This window comes from Rhipicephalus microplus, chromosome 10 (genome assembly GCF_043290135.1).
Source record: "Rhipicephalus microplus isolate Deutch F79 chromosome 10, USDA_Rmic, whole genome shotgun sequence".
Lineage (NCBI taxonomy): Eukaryota > Metazoa > Arthropoda > Arachnida > Ixodida > Ixodidae > Rhipicephalus > Rhipicephalus microplus.
This window is the reverse complement of record NC_134709.1, coordinates 10,513,409-10,530,720: the sequence shown is the minus strand read 5'-3', so window position 1 is coordinate 10,530,720 and position 17,312 is coordinate 10,513,409. Positions and strand designations below refer to the sequence as shown.

Here is a 17,312-nt window from a genome sequence, read left to right as displayed (position 1 = left end):
CGCAAGCCACGCAGCCTGAATCAATAGAGGGACGCATTCGGAAGCATTCCGCCGAAAACACGTGTAAAGCATTGTGGTGCGACAGCCGTCGGTACAACTTGGGGCTTGAATCGAGGCGTCGCCGAATCGTTGGACTTGAGGCCAATGCAAGGAGCCCTCACGGAGAAACGCGACGATGACGATTAATGCATTGTTACGAATAATCGTGGGCCTTTGTGCCACCCTCTCGGTGTCAGGTGCAGCGGTTGACACTTCGTACAAGGAGTACAAGTTCCGAACAAAGGTATTTCATTCTCCAGAATATTTTTCATTTCAACACGAGCCTGTCGTAGCCCGCGCAACACGAATTACGCGGACACATCTTTCGTACTAAAGTGGCTCTTAAGACAAAGCACTGAAAAACCTTTACAAGAATTAAAAATGTTGGACGTTGTTTGGAAATCTTGAAAAAAAAAACCATTATTTATTGCAGAGAAAGGAAAAGCACCGAATAAAGAAGAATGACATAAGACGGAAGACCACTGGTTAAGCGCTGTCTCATGGTTTTCGTTCTTTGCCATTTTGGTATTCGCTCCTTTTTCGCCCTTGTTAATTTCACGCTGTTTCGTTCGTGGCTCTAAATATGAACCAACTGGCCCTCACCAAGTTGTTACAACCAAAACCGTTATGTTTGGCAGATTATTTAAACGGGAAAATGGTTCACGGAAAACGTGAGCACGTGTGAGCGTTCATTTGGCGAGCGTCTCAGCAATGATTCAGATTTGAAAAGAGTTTGAAAATAATAACGGCAATTGCGACCAGATACAATGCCATCAAGAGAATGGTGACTATGCATGCGCAAGCCTGACCTGTGTATGTACAAGTAATTTATGAAGTTTTACGTCCCAAAGCCACGATATGGCTGTGAGTGACCCCGCACTAGAGGGCTACGAAAATGTCAAACACATGGGGTGCACGTATATAATACACGAATTTCTACACCTAAGTACATGAACTCTACAATTTCACCTCCTTCGAAATTATAGACATTCCAGGCAGAATGAATGCAGTATTTTTATTTGAACATATAAGGTATAGATAAATGTAGGCCGCAAAACAGTAGTATATATATACTGTTTCTCAACTTTGAGCGGCTTCCAATTATAATTCCCGTTATACTCGCATAACTATATACTCATAAAAAAGGTTTTTGGGATTCGTAGTTATGCTTTACTTACAACCCTGTCCTCTCCTTATTGTTTCTTTGTTTTAGTTGGACCACTTTGCATTTCACAACAATAAGACATTCGAGATACGCTACGTGATGGCTGATCAGTATTGGAACCGTGATGGCGGGCCGATATTTTTTTACACTGGAAACGAAGAACAGTTGGAAAAGTTTATTACAAACACGGTAAGCACAGTTTTATATTTTCAAATTCTGTTTTCATAACGCATCTTTTCTGAAGCTTGACAAATGTCGAAGTTGTTCGCGTGTAATTTTTTTCCACGTAAAGATGAGCCATGTATATGATCATTTCTATGCTTCAGTCTGCGATCTTTAGTCTTTTACACTGCGCAAAGCGTGTTGTAAAAAGAATGTGTGTTTGGATTTGATGCTTTCGAGCATTACTTTTTATAGTGTAGCCGGTTTGAGTTACTGAGAGAAAACATTTCTAAAGCGGCTTTTAATCCAATTATATTAGATTTTAATACTTTTCATATTTCCTTGGGAGCCTGTGCCTTAAGTCATTGTCACTGGGATATCTGATCTGCTGCAGAGAGATTCTTAATCGAATCAAGGCGGTTTCGATCGCAAATCTCTGAATTAGTAAAATTTAGTTCCTAACCATTTTATACATCACTAGAGTTACAATTATTACGCGATTTATTATTTCGTAAAGATTCGTTTTATGGCCAATCCCCAAGAGTGCGCATGTGCGTGCCATACATATAAGCTATCATCATCATCATCATCATCATCATCATCACCACCACCACCACCCCCACCACCACCACCATCATCATCATAGTCATTATCATCGTCATCATCATCATCATCATCATCAAAGATATCGTCGCATATCGCTCTTTATTTCCGTCTGAGGTTATCCATTTCTCGAGTTGCCGCTTTTTCGCGATATGACGCATTACACCAGCTGCCTGCAGAACAAGTGCCTCGTCATCCCGCAGGGCATCATGTGGGAGTGGGCGCCAGAGTTCAAAGCCCTCGTAGTGTTCGCCGAGCATCGGTTTTACGGCCAGTCACTGCCGTTCGGAAACGAGTCGTACCAGGTAAGTTTCAGCTTCGACGCGGTTCCGAGTTTCGACGGCCTATGCAGTGTGCCATGTGCCCTACGTCTGACCTCGGTCAGCATGGGTCATACCATTGGTTTTGAAAGGATTTATGCAGCTAAGCCATCCCTGCCCACGAACATTTGCATTGGTTTTTCATAACTTTAGATTTGCAAAGCCCGAGTTACATTGCCGTGAGCTCGGCAAAACTCGGCTTATGCAAAATATGCACGCTTGTTAGCAGGTCTCTGCACTTGCGTAACGTTGAAAAAAAAAATGTATTCACATTTATCCTGGCTAAACCAATGGCTTATTTGCTCTAAAATTGCGCAAGCAGTTCATGCTTTGTTGCGAATTTTTCACAAAAGAATGCTTGGGTGCAGCAGTTGTCTCTGAGGCTTCTGTTACTTATATGTGCACGTGTTATGTGACACTGTTTGAGCATAGTGTTGTTTTAAATTAGTTTTAGCACCATCTATAACTGCTACCACAAAGCAAGATGTGCGTTTACAAATGCTCCGAAAAAAAAAGAGACTTCAGAACTAAAAACAAAAAAAAGATCGGGGAGGGCATGAAAATTGAGAAAGCATACAATGTCAGAAAGATAGATAATCAACGGGCGATCCCTGGAAAAATTGTAGAGCTCTACGAATAGTAGAAGGAGGGGCGTCAGAAACTGAAGCAGTAGCTAGAGCGCCCACGTAGATCGTTGCACGCTATCAAAATGAGTACCTCGAATGTGTGATGGTACCCGAAGGATTCTTAAATCTGGATGTGGCTAGCGAAACCGTGGTGTACAATTCGTGAATTGAAAAATGTGTCACAAAGTAATTATTTAAAAATAATCAGTGAATGTAAGTATATAATTAATTATGAGTTGACTTGTTTTGAACATTTATGCACAAACGCGGCACGTTACATGGTTCCTGGCGGAAGCTGCTTCTTTCCTCGGAAACCCAACCTTTCAGAAACTTTTGCAGCCTTCGAAAAATAACACAAAAAGAAAACAGAAGGTATTTCATTGTTTCGATCACACTGCGCCGCAGAGTCCTCACCACCTCGGCTATCTCACGTCTGAGCAAGCACTGGCCGACTACGCAGACCTCATACTGCACCTGAAGTACACGCTACCTGGAGCTGAGAAGAGCGCCGTGGTGGCGTTCGGGGGCTCGTACGGCGGGATGCTAGCCGCCTGGTTTAGGGTGAAGTACCCGCACATCGTGACCGCGTAAGCGTTTTCCGCTTATCTTGCCTTACAGAGTGGATTAGGCTAAACCGCATACGTGATCAGCTACAAAGGAATAAGTCCCGTAGTGACATAGAGATGCCTGTGAAGGTGTTAGGAGAGTCGAAATGAATATGTCGACTGTAGAGAAGGCGTCTCATGTTGCGGGAACGCTGGGTTGAAGACACAGTCTTGCGCAGGGTCTCCCATTAAGGGGAGGGGGGTGAAGTGTTTATTTATTTGTTTGCGCCTTACGGAATATGACCCATGCCCACTCTGGGAGATCGGCCAAGATGTCTTAGTTGTAAAAGTCTCAGTGTGACGCCCCTCATGCTGAAGTGTAGACTTGCTGCGCAAGCAGAAAGAACAGAGAAGAAGGGAGTCAGAATGAAGCAAAAGCTACCAATTGTTTATCTTTAGGTGACGAAGCCATTATGAATAATAGTGGGTCATCACACCATGCGCACTAATTCAAGGTTCCTTTAAAATCGGCACCACAAATAACAACAGCTGCAGAACATGCACCTCGTTTGCAACACTGCACAATGTGATGCAGTCTGATGCAAGTCTATATATTCACTCTGTGAGCTGAAAATAAACAGATGGTAGTTAGCGCTCTATCCTGTCTCCTTTCTGTTCCGTTCTTTCTGCTTGCACAGCAAGTCTACATTTCAGTGTGAAGCAACTAGTCTGCAATGTAGTATGGCTGCCGCAGTTCGAGAGAAAAAAAAAAACAGGCTTCGCAGTGCACACAAAGATTAAAAAGAAGTGATGGCGTGCCTTTAACAACGACTTGCCTTAGGGTAAAAATGTTCAAAAGTTAACAGCTCTTGCAAAGCAGCATCAGTGGCCGCCACTATCACCAAACAACCTGCATGGTCATAACATGCTTACAACGATAACAGGACAAGTGACTAATGATGTGACGCAAACATGGATACCAGTTCCGCCGCACCCACTTCTTTTGTGAGCATGGTTGATGATCATTCCATACATGCACCTCGGGCACTCGAATGGGCACACTGATGGGCGCGCAAGAACACACAAAAACTATCTATAATGCGAATGAGTACAGTATATCGATGAGTCAACATTCTTACAGTCCAGCAGTTAAGGCCGGCTGGAAAACTGCTCAAAGGTATCTAAAATGCACGTGACAAAGTAAAGTACATATCTCCACGCTCGTTGTGTGTACAAAAATAAATGCGTGATGCTTACACCAGCTTTGTTTCACATCCCGTGGGAGTGTACACATCTCAATGAAGAACACCACAACATGAACAACACAGAGGAACAATGGGAGGCACTGCTGTCCAGCTCGGCCATTGCTGACCAGCGCTGGCTGGTTCAACGGGTACACATGATGGCTAGGGCCAGCGGAGCCCTGGAATAGGGGCCCGACCTTTTGGAATGCTCCGCGTTATGTGCAAAGTTTTTTCTGTCTCTCTCTCTTTACAATGAGAGCTGTGTATTGCTGTAGGAGAAACGCAAAACCGTCAGGCAGCGGTGTCATGAGCAGTCTCTATTGGCTGTGTTATCAGATACGTCATTTGCAGCGTCGTACCCAAGCACGCCCTTGACTGCGTTGTGAGGTATAGCTCGCGATATCAAACGTTTGCAACAACACGGCGTTGCGGCGTCAATTTGATCATTGCGGGAGCACGTTTGCCGGGAATTTATCCAGCGGCACATTGTCTTCGGCGGCGACGTCTGTGCCCGCTTGTGGCTCGAGAACAACCACTGCGATTAACGCATTACGAAACGCATTTAACCACTCACAACAATTTTCAATGACCGTTATCATGCTAGGCATAATGTGCAGCTTGTGAAAAAAAAAAAACGCTAAGGTAAACTCAAGTCAAACTTATGTCTAACCTGATTGAGAAGCATTAACACGTGACCAATAATCGTGATAGGCTTCTGTGCAGCGTCGGGTTGAACCCACAGCTAAACACCGGTGCCGAACGCTTCAGCCAATCCCGGTTAACCATTTGTACTATGTGCCACGGCTGTGATTTTTTAGGCATGTTTTTAAAAGAAGCAAGCAAAAACGAAAATTTCAAATTTATCACACCAATCATTGCTTTGCACGTATACAATTCCCTAAGTGCTAACCTGAACATTTAGTGCTGTCCTTGTTACTATAGTAACACTTCAAAACCACTCTTGTTATTCCTGTTTCCCAGTTTAGTTTTTTTTTTCATTGCCTTAACGTATGAGGTGCCGTCTGCGGTTAGTAAGCTTGGGATCTGCTCCTGCATATTTACCTGCAATGTATTACCTTTTTCACGTGGATATATAGAATTCTTAAATGGTTAGGTAATTGATTGACTGACTGTAGCGTATTTGGGCGCACGTTAAAGAACCCCAGGTGGTCGAAATTTCCGGAGCCCTCCACTACGGCGTCTCTCATAATCATATGGTGGTTTTGGGACGTTAAACCCCACAAATCAATCAATCAACTGACTGTAGCGTTTGCGGTCAGGCGGCTAGGATGTTTAAACTGTCTTTCAAAGAAAGTCTGTTAAACCGTTTGAGTAAGAACAACAGCATTAATGAAATTCCAGAAGACACTTCTGGCTTTCTTTCACGTTCTCTCACCTCATTCAGGTCCCTCGCTGCAAGCGCCCCCATCAACATGTCACCGGGCCTTGCGCCTTGCGGCAAGTTCAACGAGGCGGTAACGGCTGCGTACGAACGGGAATCCGAACTGTGCTCAGCCGCCATAAGAAAATCATGGACGGAGTTGCAGAAGCTGGGATATTCTGGTTCGTGAGTTAGAACCTTGATATCGCTCACATATACCCACCTCTTAACGTTCAGAGTGGTACGTTTTGGCATTTCGAAGCTTCGATGATGTATTTTCGTACCCTCGAAAATACATCATTGAAGCCTCGAAATACATAATTTTCGTACCTTCAATGATGCATTTTGGTATACCCTTTGTCAATTCCACGTTTTATTCATTTGAGTTTTTCTTTTTTTACTTTGCTTTCTTTCATTCTCTCTACTTGTTTTCATTTGTATTTTCATTATGCACGTTTCCTTTACTGCATTGTATATGACTTCGCATCGCATTGCTTTATATTTCTCTTATTATATATCTACCACTAATTTCAAGAGCATATACTAGCTGCATCTTGCCGGTACTTAGTTACAGAGCAGAAACCTGGAGACTTACAAAGAGGGTTCAGATTCAATTGAGGATGACGCAACAAGCGATTGAAAGGAAGATGTGTAACCTTAAGAGATAAGAAAAGAGCAGAGTGGGTTAGAGAACAAACCGGGGTTAAAGATATAATAATTGAAATCAAGAAGAAATGAACATGGGCCGGGTATGTAGCGCGTAGACAGGATAACCACTGGTCATGAAGGGTAACTAGCTGAACTTCCAGAGAAGGTAAGCGGGTTAGGGGGAGACAGAAAGTTAAGTGGGTTGATGAGACTAAAAAATTGCCAGGTATGACGTTGCAGCAGCAAGCACATGACCAGATTGATTGCTGGACCGCGGGAGAGGCTTTTGTCCTGCAAAGGGCGTAGTCATGATGCTGCTGCTGCTGATGATGATAATAATGTTAAAGGAAGAAGTAGAAATTCAAGGGTGCGTTGTTTTCTCTTTTTTTTTGGACACATGAAAACTAACATATATACCCCCATATAAATACATGACAGGGGGGGGGGGACACAACCGCTGTGTCTCACTTGGTAGATTATAAAACCTATTATTCGTCCCTACAAACGGCAGTTTACCTTTTCATCCACTTTTCTTTCTTCACGTTTACATTCCAATTACTTCTAATATTGTCTTTTGTGCTTTCCTTGGCACCATTGTCAGTTAGTTCTCATAATTCTATTAAACATTTCATTTGTTTTCGCCTGCTATCTCCTTCCTAATCTGACATTTTTAGAATTTAATGTAGTTGTAATTTTTTTACATAGCGTCGCGTTTTTAGTTTTTATACTCCGGAACCCTCATCAGAATACAAGTATTCTGTGACTGATGTATATGTTAACCAATAAACTGCAACTTAGGAATACTACGTTGACAGTGTGGCAATTGACTAAGCACTAGGTCACCACCTTATTCACCACCTTATATTGAGCATGGATAGGTAACTAAGGCGAGAGCCTCATATGTGAAAGGCGAGTGTGACAATGAACGAAACACTGGCGGGGGTGCCCCGAAGAGAATGAAGTAAACGATATCATATAATCGCGCGAGGAGTGTTCACTTCATATTTGCGACGTTCGCGTGACACAAAGAAAAAAAATTACTGATGATTGCGATACTGCCTAAATCAAATTCTGGGCCTAAATTTGCCTTGAAGCAAGGCCAACTGTGTTTCGAAATTTCGGCTTTCTGCCAAGAACAAATTTTGTGAAGTAGGACGATACCTACTACGCTACTATTCATCCTTCGGTGGATGAGTGAGGTACCAGGTACATGCACTTTGTTGTGCACTTTGTTGATGCTGCGTGTGTGGTTGATGACGATAAAAATTCATGGCTGATCAACTTGGAGTGCAGTGGAAATCAATAAACCACACACTCGTAGCGCATATAGCGTTTTGCAATGACTGGTTATTTTACTTTTCTACCACGCTATATTGCATGAGTTATCGTGATTTCTCGCCTTTCATGACACCTGCATAGGGTATTTTCGCAAATTAGTTTCAAGCATCAGTATGGTTCTGTGCCCGAACATCAGACTGCACCACCGAGGGTAAGCGTTCAAGTCCTGTTCAATCTTAGGTATTTCTTTCTTGTTTTATTTTTTCCTCTTTATCGGTCAATTTTTCATGCGCATCACTTACGCCAACGACGGCGACGGTGACGCCAATCAACGCGGAAATGGCTGCCTAAGAGCCACGTCCCAAAATAAAGGGTTGTCTTATGCCACGCGGGAGTAGGCTTTGGGAAAATCCATTCGTGTGTTGTGTGCAATGTGTTTAACTCAAAATCTTCATAAGCATAGAAGGCAAAGCACACATACATACAAAAAATGTTTGCACGGTCTACCACTAGTTCTGGTAGAAGCGCATAAGTACAATAAAAAAAATATAGGAATACGTAACAACTTTGTATAAATTGGTGGTCTTTTTTCACAGCGCATATTTTGGACGAAGTGAAACTATATAACCATTTGCTCGAGATCTCAGTGTCTGCATTTAGTCTTGCACATTTTCCTGCCCCTAAACAATTACAGCGGTGTATATGCATGTTCCGTCTTAATTTGTTATAGTGGCCGGCTGCAAACAGCTGAGACGGAAGTTCGGGCTTTGCCAGGAGTTGCACCCGAGCAACTACACGCTCCTCAGAGACTGGATCAAAGAGAACTACGGGACTATCGCCCTGGTCAACTTTCCAGAGCCTTCTGATCTCGTCGGGGCCGTGCCGGCCAGTCCTGTCCGGGTAAACTAGCTGCGTCATTCTCGAACAGTATAAACTACACCGAAACTGTACGGGGCTAGTCGAAGGGCACCTCGCTAGCCACGTATGGCGTCAAGGCGAGGGGCACCCGGCGCCTCGCCCCTTCATAATAGGTCCAGCGGGCGCCTCGCTTCCACCGATGCCTCTTCGATATTGGTCGCCGTACTTGGTGACAGCACATCTCCCGATAGTTTCTTACAATATTAACTAGAGGGAACTTTGGTGCGGCGATTCTTCAGCCACCATGGGAATGATTGGTATAGTACACGGATTTGCCAGATCTCCGTGCTTATGGGCTTCGAACGCGCATCGAGCTTTGTTCATTGTTATGTTTTGGCTTTTATTTCAGATAAAAGAATGAATCATTGTGAACTTCTTGACCCGTTTTGAACTGGTTATCGCAAAAGGTCACGGCGGAAAAGTGTAACTGCTGCACGTTACCTGAACCTCGTCTTTCCACAAAGCAGTTGTCTGTGCCACGGATTCGAACGGAGCCGAAAGAACGGAGTGCATACGAAATTCATGAGCTACCGAATAATCCCACGCTGGCGGAAACGCCTTGTGTGGTCCCTTCCATAAACACTAACGCACACTTCCCTCTAGGGTACTTACAGAGCACTCTAACTTCCCGCCAATCATCCGGTCTCTTCGTCTCGTGACATGGAGAGGGGTTCAACCTATACTCCGGTATTGGTGAAGCCTCACACCATCCCGTAGTAAAGAAAAGAAAAACATTCTAGCCACGCTTCACCTGGCCGCTCTTTTCCATGTCTCGTAAAGATTTGGTGCTCTGAAGTTTAGCAGAGCGGAATATAATATAACCATTTCAAACGGCAGGGGCATTTAAACAGCGTTCTTCTATTTACGCAGGTGGTGTGCGAGGGCTTCGTAAAAGCTCCAGCAAACAACAAGTCGGCCTTGGTAGATGCCGTTGTGAGGGCTGTGAATATCTTATTCAACAGTACGGGACAGCGCAAGTGTAACGACCTGTTCATCTACCAGCGACACATCCCTGGTTACAGTTTTCAGGTAAGGCATAATTCCAGGTGTGATCTGAACTTTTCGTGGCTTGCTGCTACGATTTCGTGGTATACAGAATTTGACCTCCTGAATTCAAACAGATCGCATGTATACGCGAGCAAAAATGGTCATGTGAACATGGCGCTGTGTCGTAGTTCTTTCTTCCTTTCATCCGGGCTTATATTACACTGGTTCGCACACTACGTGTCCCAAATAAACGTGCATCTCTTGCCATCCTGTTGCAAAATATTTTTGGAGTTTTTCTGCTTTGCTTACGTAGACTAAGGTTATTTAGGATGACTGCCAGTTGGGCGTGTTGGTAAAGGTTCATGATGAGACAAGCGCAAAAATACACACACTCCATGCTTGTCTGTGTCCTTTCTGAGTGTGTGTATTTTTGCGCTTGTCTCATCATGAGACTAAGGCTATGTTGAGGTAATTTCACCCATGTTGCTTTCTGATATATTCTCTGCTTCAAGCGAAATGCAGCTGAAATGATTACATGAAGCATTTGCCACCATCTGTACTGTTGTATACGCCAACTTCGACGGCACGTAACGCGCCACGTGTTCCGTCAAATGACTTGAAACTTAGTGCGCTCATTCGTGCAGGCTTGCTTCGTGGATCGCAACTAGCGATCATTTAACTTCATTGTGCAGCGTATTGATGCAGAGGATCACTCTGCTGGGAAGACTACCATGTTCAACGATTGTTTCACGTGCCGCGTTTCAAAACCAACATTAAGACTTTTTTTCTTCATTTTGTCTTCACTCGAAACGAATACAACAAGAACAAAAAAAAAAACATGTACATGCATTTCGGGCCTAATAGTGCATTTTTTATGCAAATATAGACGCTTACTGATTGCAGGATAATTAGATATTTAGTTACACGCTAATTAACTCCACTTACCGATGCTTACTAAAACAAAATATTCCGTCATTTTCTGTCTGGGAATCTGACAATGATTGCTTTGTAATTATGTCATGCGAATTCGACGCATCTCTACACAAATGCAGCATGATTCACAACTGAACACTTAAAAACGCCCGAGTTTTTGGGAAGTGTTCCTGCTACTCAACAGTAGTCGTCATCTACTTCGAGTACTTTCCTCGCGTTATCGCCACGGTTCCAGTAGCTCGTGGTCGCCAACAGTGCGTGCCTTATCAGTGAGACAAAGCATTTCCAACAGGAAAGTGGCCAGTGCCGGGTTTTCAAGAAAGGAAACGCGATCAAGTCAGAAGACGATTATTGATGTGTAGCAGTATACTCCCCAGATACTCCTCTTTTTTTTTAGTGAAAAGCAGTTATAGGCACTTATATAATATCTGTAAAAGAAAAAAGTAAAATGGTTTCTTACTCATCAGCCTAAGGTAACTCGAAGGCGAAAGACACCTTCTTTTCCTTTTTATTCGATTGTAGTCGTGCCCCCACCCCATTCACGAAAGCTTTCTGCAGCCGACGTGGTTTCGAATGGCTTGCAGGATCGGAAGCATAGGAAAAACTGTGCACTTCCTGTGGTTTTACCTTGCCTCTGTGACCGACGCCCTTTAGAACAAACGACAATGTCGTATGTAATGACGTAATCATGTGGCTTCACGTTATGTGACGTTATAATGACGTCACAATACCGTAATTCTGACGCCACAAGTGTTAGCGACCTGAGATGTCCGACTTCACAGAGTGACGTCATCACGCGATGTTTTTTTGTATCCCTCGTGTTTGCACCGCCGATGCCAACGGCGATTTTTCGCGTTTGATGAGGCATCTAAAATTTTCGACTTAAATGGGTACTGACACCATTTTATCGGAGGTATCTTTACGCTGTCACACTATACTCTTTTGTATGAAGAGATAGCTGTTAAGCAGGCGTGAGGCTCAGCAAATGGTGGTAGTATATAATATTTTGATATTCAATTTTATGGTGGCACACCTACCGACATCGATACTAGCTTAAGTTCAGGCTACCGTTCGAATTCTCGTGGCTTCATGCAACAGTATGGCTGGTTGTGACGAAATAAGACACCAAAATTCCAAAATGACTGCTTGTGCGTCAGCAATGGAGCTACGGTGCGGAGCGGCCGTGCAAATGTCACAATATCTTGAGGGAGCACTTGACGCGAAGCTTATACCACGTTGTGACGTCAGGGTACAGCAGGAACCGAAACTAGCTTTCAAAGACAGACTGTAATTATGTTCAGGGCATACTCTCGCTTAACAGTAAATTTCCTAGGCTTTTGAAGCCACGGGTTTTCATTTGACGCAAAAAACAACCAAGGATTTTAGTGTTGTGTCCCTTTAAAATAATCAACATTGTTTTGCACCCTCAACTTGAGGCTTTTGTTACATTGAAATAATTCGACAGCTCAGCTATGGCATTCAAATATTTTAACCATCATGTCGTCTCCGTCTCATCCCCAGAAATGCAACGAACTTATGACGGCTACTTGCGGCAACGGCGTGACTGACATGTTCTTCCCGTACACATGGAATGCCACTGCCGAGTTGGAGCGATGTCAGAAGCAGTTCGGCATCACGCCGGACTTTTACCGTACCATCATGCTCTACGGCGGGGATAGGTTTGACACAGCCACAAACATCATATTCAGGTGAGCACCATCTAAGGAATGCCTAGGTTTGAGATGGAGTGAGAAAAGCCAGGCAGCCAGGCAGCTAGGCAGCTAGCCAGCCAGCCAGCCAGCCAGCTAGATAGATGGATAGATAAAACTCAACCGTTCGGTTGACATTGAGGAGAGTATGTTATGTTATATAACAAAGGACAGAGAACGTTAGCTATCATTCAGCCATTTCTAGCTGACGGACATTATTTTGGGCAGCATTTCCGGCATTACGCAGCGATTACAAGTGATGGTGGTACGCAAGTGAAGTTCCTTAGACCGGAAGCGTGCGAGTAGGATTCAACCACCCTTTATGTATGTAATGCGTGTGTTAGTATGTGCGCGTGAATGCAAAATGGAAAAACTTGGAGTAAAGGTGATTATGAAAACTCCCCAATCCCACCACACTCCTGGCTACGCCAGTGCCTGAGGCGTTCGGTGAAAAAGCACTACCTTTACGATCACTTCAGGTTTCGACAGACATTGTACATGGGAAATAATGGTTCATTAGATATAGTGAGTGGAAGAGGCCAGAGAAGATGTAGTTTTTAAGGAGATAATACCGAAATAAGGGAGACGCATAATTCCGTTAAGCTACAGAAGAAAGCTTGAACCCTCTTCTATGTTATCATTAGAGAAAAAGAGTTAAAGAAAAAAAAAACAAGAAGTCACGTCAGAGGGAGAAGGCAGACCATGCAACAGACAGTAATCCCAGCGACTTAAGCCTAGATAATGAATAAAGAAATCAAGGTTACGTGGTCAGTAACCTAGCTTAGACTTGCAGTAATTGGAAAGTGCCAGCACTGGTTCACTTATGATATCGCACTTGTTAGATTTTAGCGCGCCAAAACCACGATATGATTTAAGAAACGCCATAGTGCTGGGCTCCTGAAATTTATATCTCCTGGGATTATTTAACGAGCGCCTAAATCTAAGTAGATAGGCCAAACAGGGGCCTTCAGCATATTAGCTTCCATCGAAATTGTGGCCGCCACGGCCGAGATTCGCTTCCGCCACCTTCGGCTGAACCGTCAAGCGCGATAACCAGTAGACCACCATGGCAGGTTTCAATATTGGCTCGTCTCAAAATAGTTCGCAAGTAAAATCCGCTAAATCTTGCATTTAGCATCGGCGGCGTCCCCCCCCCCCCCCCCCCCCCACCTCTCGCCTCTTTTCAAGCAGCACTAAAAGTCGGTGAACGAAATCTTAATTTTAGGGAGATATGTGATCATTCATGATTGCTGAATAAAAAAAAACGTGTTGCGCATGGCGCTTACATAAAGGGCAAACGCTTCAAGAACTCATTCAAGGGTATACATTGTAAGTGCTTCAGAATTGAAACCTAAGTGACGTTTTTTTTTGCATCATCGGATAATTTGCCAGCCTACATAAAGTGGAAGTCGGGCTAACCCGCCCCGATCTTGTTTACTGTAAAAACATATAAGCATAAATACACTGTTTCTCGCTATTAATGCCGCACTTCAGATTTACTGAGTCAACAAGTCTGTTCTCCGCTGGTGTCTTTTTGAAAAGTACGAAACACCTCAACACGGAAAGGAGGTAGACGTGATAGGCACAACCTGTCTGTGCCGTCTGTTGGCGCTTTTTAATAAGCCACCGCGCGACTTTACCAACCCTTTCAACTTGCCGCTCTTACCATGCGTAGTGAAATGTGCAGTCCCCGGCAGACTCAACACCTTACGTTGGCATGCGACGGTTTAGTGGTCGGCTGCCCACTCGTGCAATTATCCCGATCCACGTGACGGCTTCAGGCATGAATAATTTTCTACACTCGTCACCTTGGTTACGAGTGGCGCTGGCTGTCACTCCGAGAAATACCTAACGAAACGGACGGGGAAGTGCCTTCCGTCATCGTTCACCTGATTGAGCATCGGACGCGTAATTCGAAGAGCTGGGTTCAGGTCTGACCTACAAAAAGGGTTATTTTTCGTCCACTTAAGTTATTTGTAGTTTACGCAACTATTACTGAACTTCACTTAAAGACAATTATTATTGATTTATATGCATACCGGGCCTAAATAGGAAGTATATAAGTGAAAGACGGCGAGGTTAATTTTTTTTTTTCGATTTGCTACCCTGCACTTGGGAAGGCGTAAGGTGGATGTAAATGTAAGGAAGGAAAAGAAAAAGAAAGGGTAGAAAAAAATCTTGTCTGGTAGATTTATCTTGTCTAAATAAAGTGAGGGCAGGCCCCGCCGTGGTGGTCTTGTGGCTAAGGTACTCGGCTGCTGACCCACAGGTCGCGGGATTGAATCCCGGCTGCGGCGGCTGCATTTCCGATGGAGGCGGAAATGTTGTAGGCCCGTGTGCTCAGATTTGGGCGCACGTTAAAGAACCCCAGGTGGTCCAAATTTCCGGAGCCCTCCACTACGGCGTCTCTCATAATCATATGGTGGTTTTGGGACGTTAAACCTCACAAATCAATCAAGGTGAGGGCAATTTTGGATGTTCCTTAGCTCACGTATATGCATTTATAAATGTACTTCTAACAATTTGTAAATCAAGAAAATGACACTTTAAGAGGTCGTACTTCGTTCTTTACGCAGTAACGGAGAGTTGGACCCGTGGTCAGTCCTGGGCGTACTCGAACCCTTATCGGACGACGTGGTGGTACTCAAGATACCGGGCGCCGCACATCACGCGGACTTGAGGTTCTCGCGGCCGAGCGACCCACCGGAAGTGGTACGAGCACGCCAGATAGAGAGGACGTACATCCGCAGGTGGATAGCCGAGGCCGACGAGTCACCCGAAAGAAGCAGGAAGGAGGTACTAGTCTCGAGGATTGCCAAAAGGAAGAAGCAGAGGAGGAAGACGCTGATAAAGCACCTCCTTTTCCGATTTCCGGATGAAAATTGAGTGAGCCGCATTGCGTTCCTACGTGTTATCAGCCAGTTACTGTTTTGCGAACGAGTGGCGCAGAAGTTATGAAAGAGATAAGATAAACCACTGGTTTGTAGCATAAAGCCACGAGAAAATGAGTACACAAGATTCTAATTAAGGAAAAGCTTGCCCTACTGCGGGGATCGAACTCGGGACCAACGCTTTTCAGAGGTGGTCCCTTTATGAAGAGCAACTTGGTAGAGCTACTACCCCGGAAAGGCGTTGCTCTGGCATTCGGTACCCGGAGCACGAGGAATTTTTCGTCAACTAGGAGCACTTTTCGTGAGAAATCAGCGGGGATTTTCCAGTGGCGTTGAGCTATAAACTGGTGGTTTAAATTATCCATGTTAGTTATTGTTTTGATTATTTTTATTTTGTTATTTCGCATTATGGCTGATGAACACGCAGTCCATATAAATTATATGCATAGGGCGTGAACAGGGTTCCCTTTCAAGGGGAGGGGGGGGGGGGCTAAAGCTTTCTGCAGCGCCCCGCTTCCCTTTGAGTCAATTTAGGGGGCAAACTTTGTGACTAGAAGAGGAGCAGCCTCCCCATCTTGTGCGCATGCTTATGATTATGTATAACGATACTGCTGTTTACAGCGACTTCAGTTACCACCGTTCTGTCTTTGTTGGTAGGTGCCCCCAACACTTCTTACTTGCGGACGTGAACTATATATGTATTGATGCTCTCCTTGCATTTCATGTATCAACTTATTTAAATAAACGAGTAAAAGAATGAAAGAAAGAGCCACTGTTTCTGTGTTTTTAGCCAACATCTGAAATAGTGACTGCGTAGAGATGAAAACTGAGGCAAAGTTTCTTAATTTAGCTCTAGTATGGCTTTGGCTATTTATCTAGAGGGTGACGATATGCGTTGCAGCGGTTCGCTATACTGGTAGGTTGCTTATAACAGTTTCAGAGAAAGGTAATGTCTAGCTTGATCTGTGTTTCACTGTGTTTCACTGCGTTGCAGTAACCAGTCACGTTACACGTGTATATACTCTCTTGCGCGTGCGGCGCTGGCATGACAAAAAAAAAGAGAGAGAGAAGGTGAATTCTTTTATTAGGAAAGCGGAGCGACGAATGTCACTCATGACAAGATAGGAGTAGGGGCGGCACAAACTAAATCATGCACGCCAAGGTGCTGTGAACTCCCTAAAGTGGGCTAATGGGACGCGTTAATTGGGGTGCTGGAGTACGTCCTCTTGTACCGCTTTCAAACCAGGATGTACAAAAATGGTGTTGTTCTTTTGACGTTGATGTGAAACAGGAGATTGTAAAATCACCAATACCACGCTGAATGCGCTGGTTCTTGTCTGATCACCGAAGGTAAGCAGTACTGGGCTCAGTGAGTGCTTCAGATTAGGATATAGGATTTTTTTTTACCAGGCTCCTTTTAAATCTACCCTAAAGTGGGTGGCTTCCTCACATCAGGTAGCCATGACTCGTTGTCTCTTCTTGGGCGCTGTTCTGGTAGCTAGTTTTCAGGATCCTCAGTCACCATGGATGAGCCTCCCGCTGGTCGTCACATTCTTCTGTGCGCACTTCCTTTGCAGCGAGAGCTGTATATGACTAAACACAAAACCATTCGCCGCAACTAACTATAACGGTCTGTATTGGCTGCTCCATCCGTTACGTCATTCTCTACATCACATCCAAGCACGCCCATGGAGGCAGAAAAAACACAGGAGGGAGCATGACGTCACGCACCCAGCCTTGGCACAAGCCAACCTGTTTTCAAGCCATCAAAGTCGAGCCTTTTGCCCCGAGATCACGAAATAAACGAGACTTGTCGAGATAGAGATGTTCTTGCTCGGTTCTCGGTAGTTTTTAGTGGCCGGG

General features: G+C 44.4%; 1 protein-coding gene across 1 annotated transcript; it reads left to right on the top strand.

Moving 5' to 3' along the window:
* Positions 1-49: 49 nt before the first annotated feature.
* Positions 50-16,217, top strand: LOC119181028 (lysosomal Pro-X carboxypeptidase). The gene is made up of 9 exons (XM_037432183.2): positions 50-283; positions 1,253-1,393; positions 2,173-2,274; positions 3,321-3,502; positions 6,110-6,267; positions 8,742-8,911; positions 9,800-9,958; positions 12,371-12,558; positions 15,135-16,217. The coding sequence occupies exons 1-9, from the start codon at positions 176-178 to the stop codon at positions 15,442-15,444; spliced, it is 1,518 nt and encodes a 505-aa protein (XP_037288080.2). The 5' UTR covers positions 50-175; the 3' UTR covers positions 15,445-16,217.
* The last annotated feature ends 1,095 nt before the right edge of the window (positions 16,218-17,312 follow it).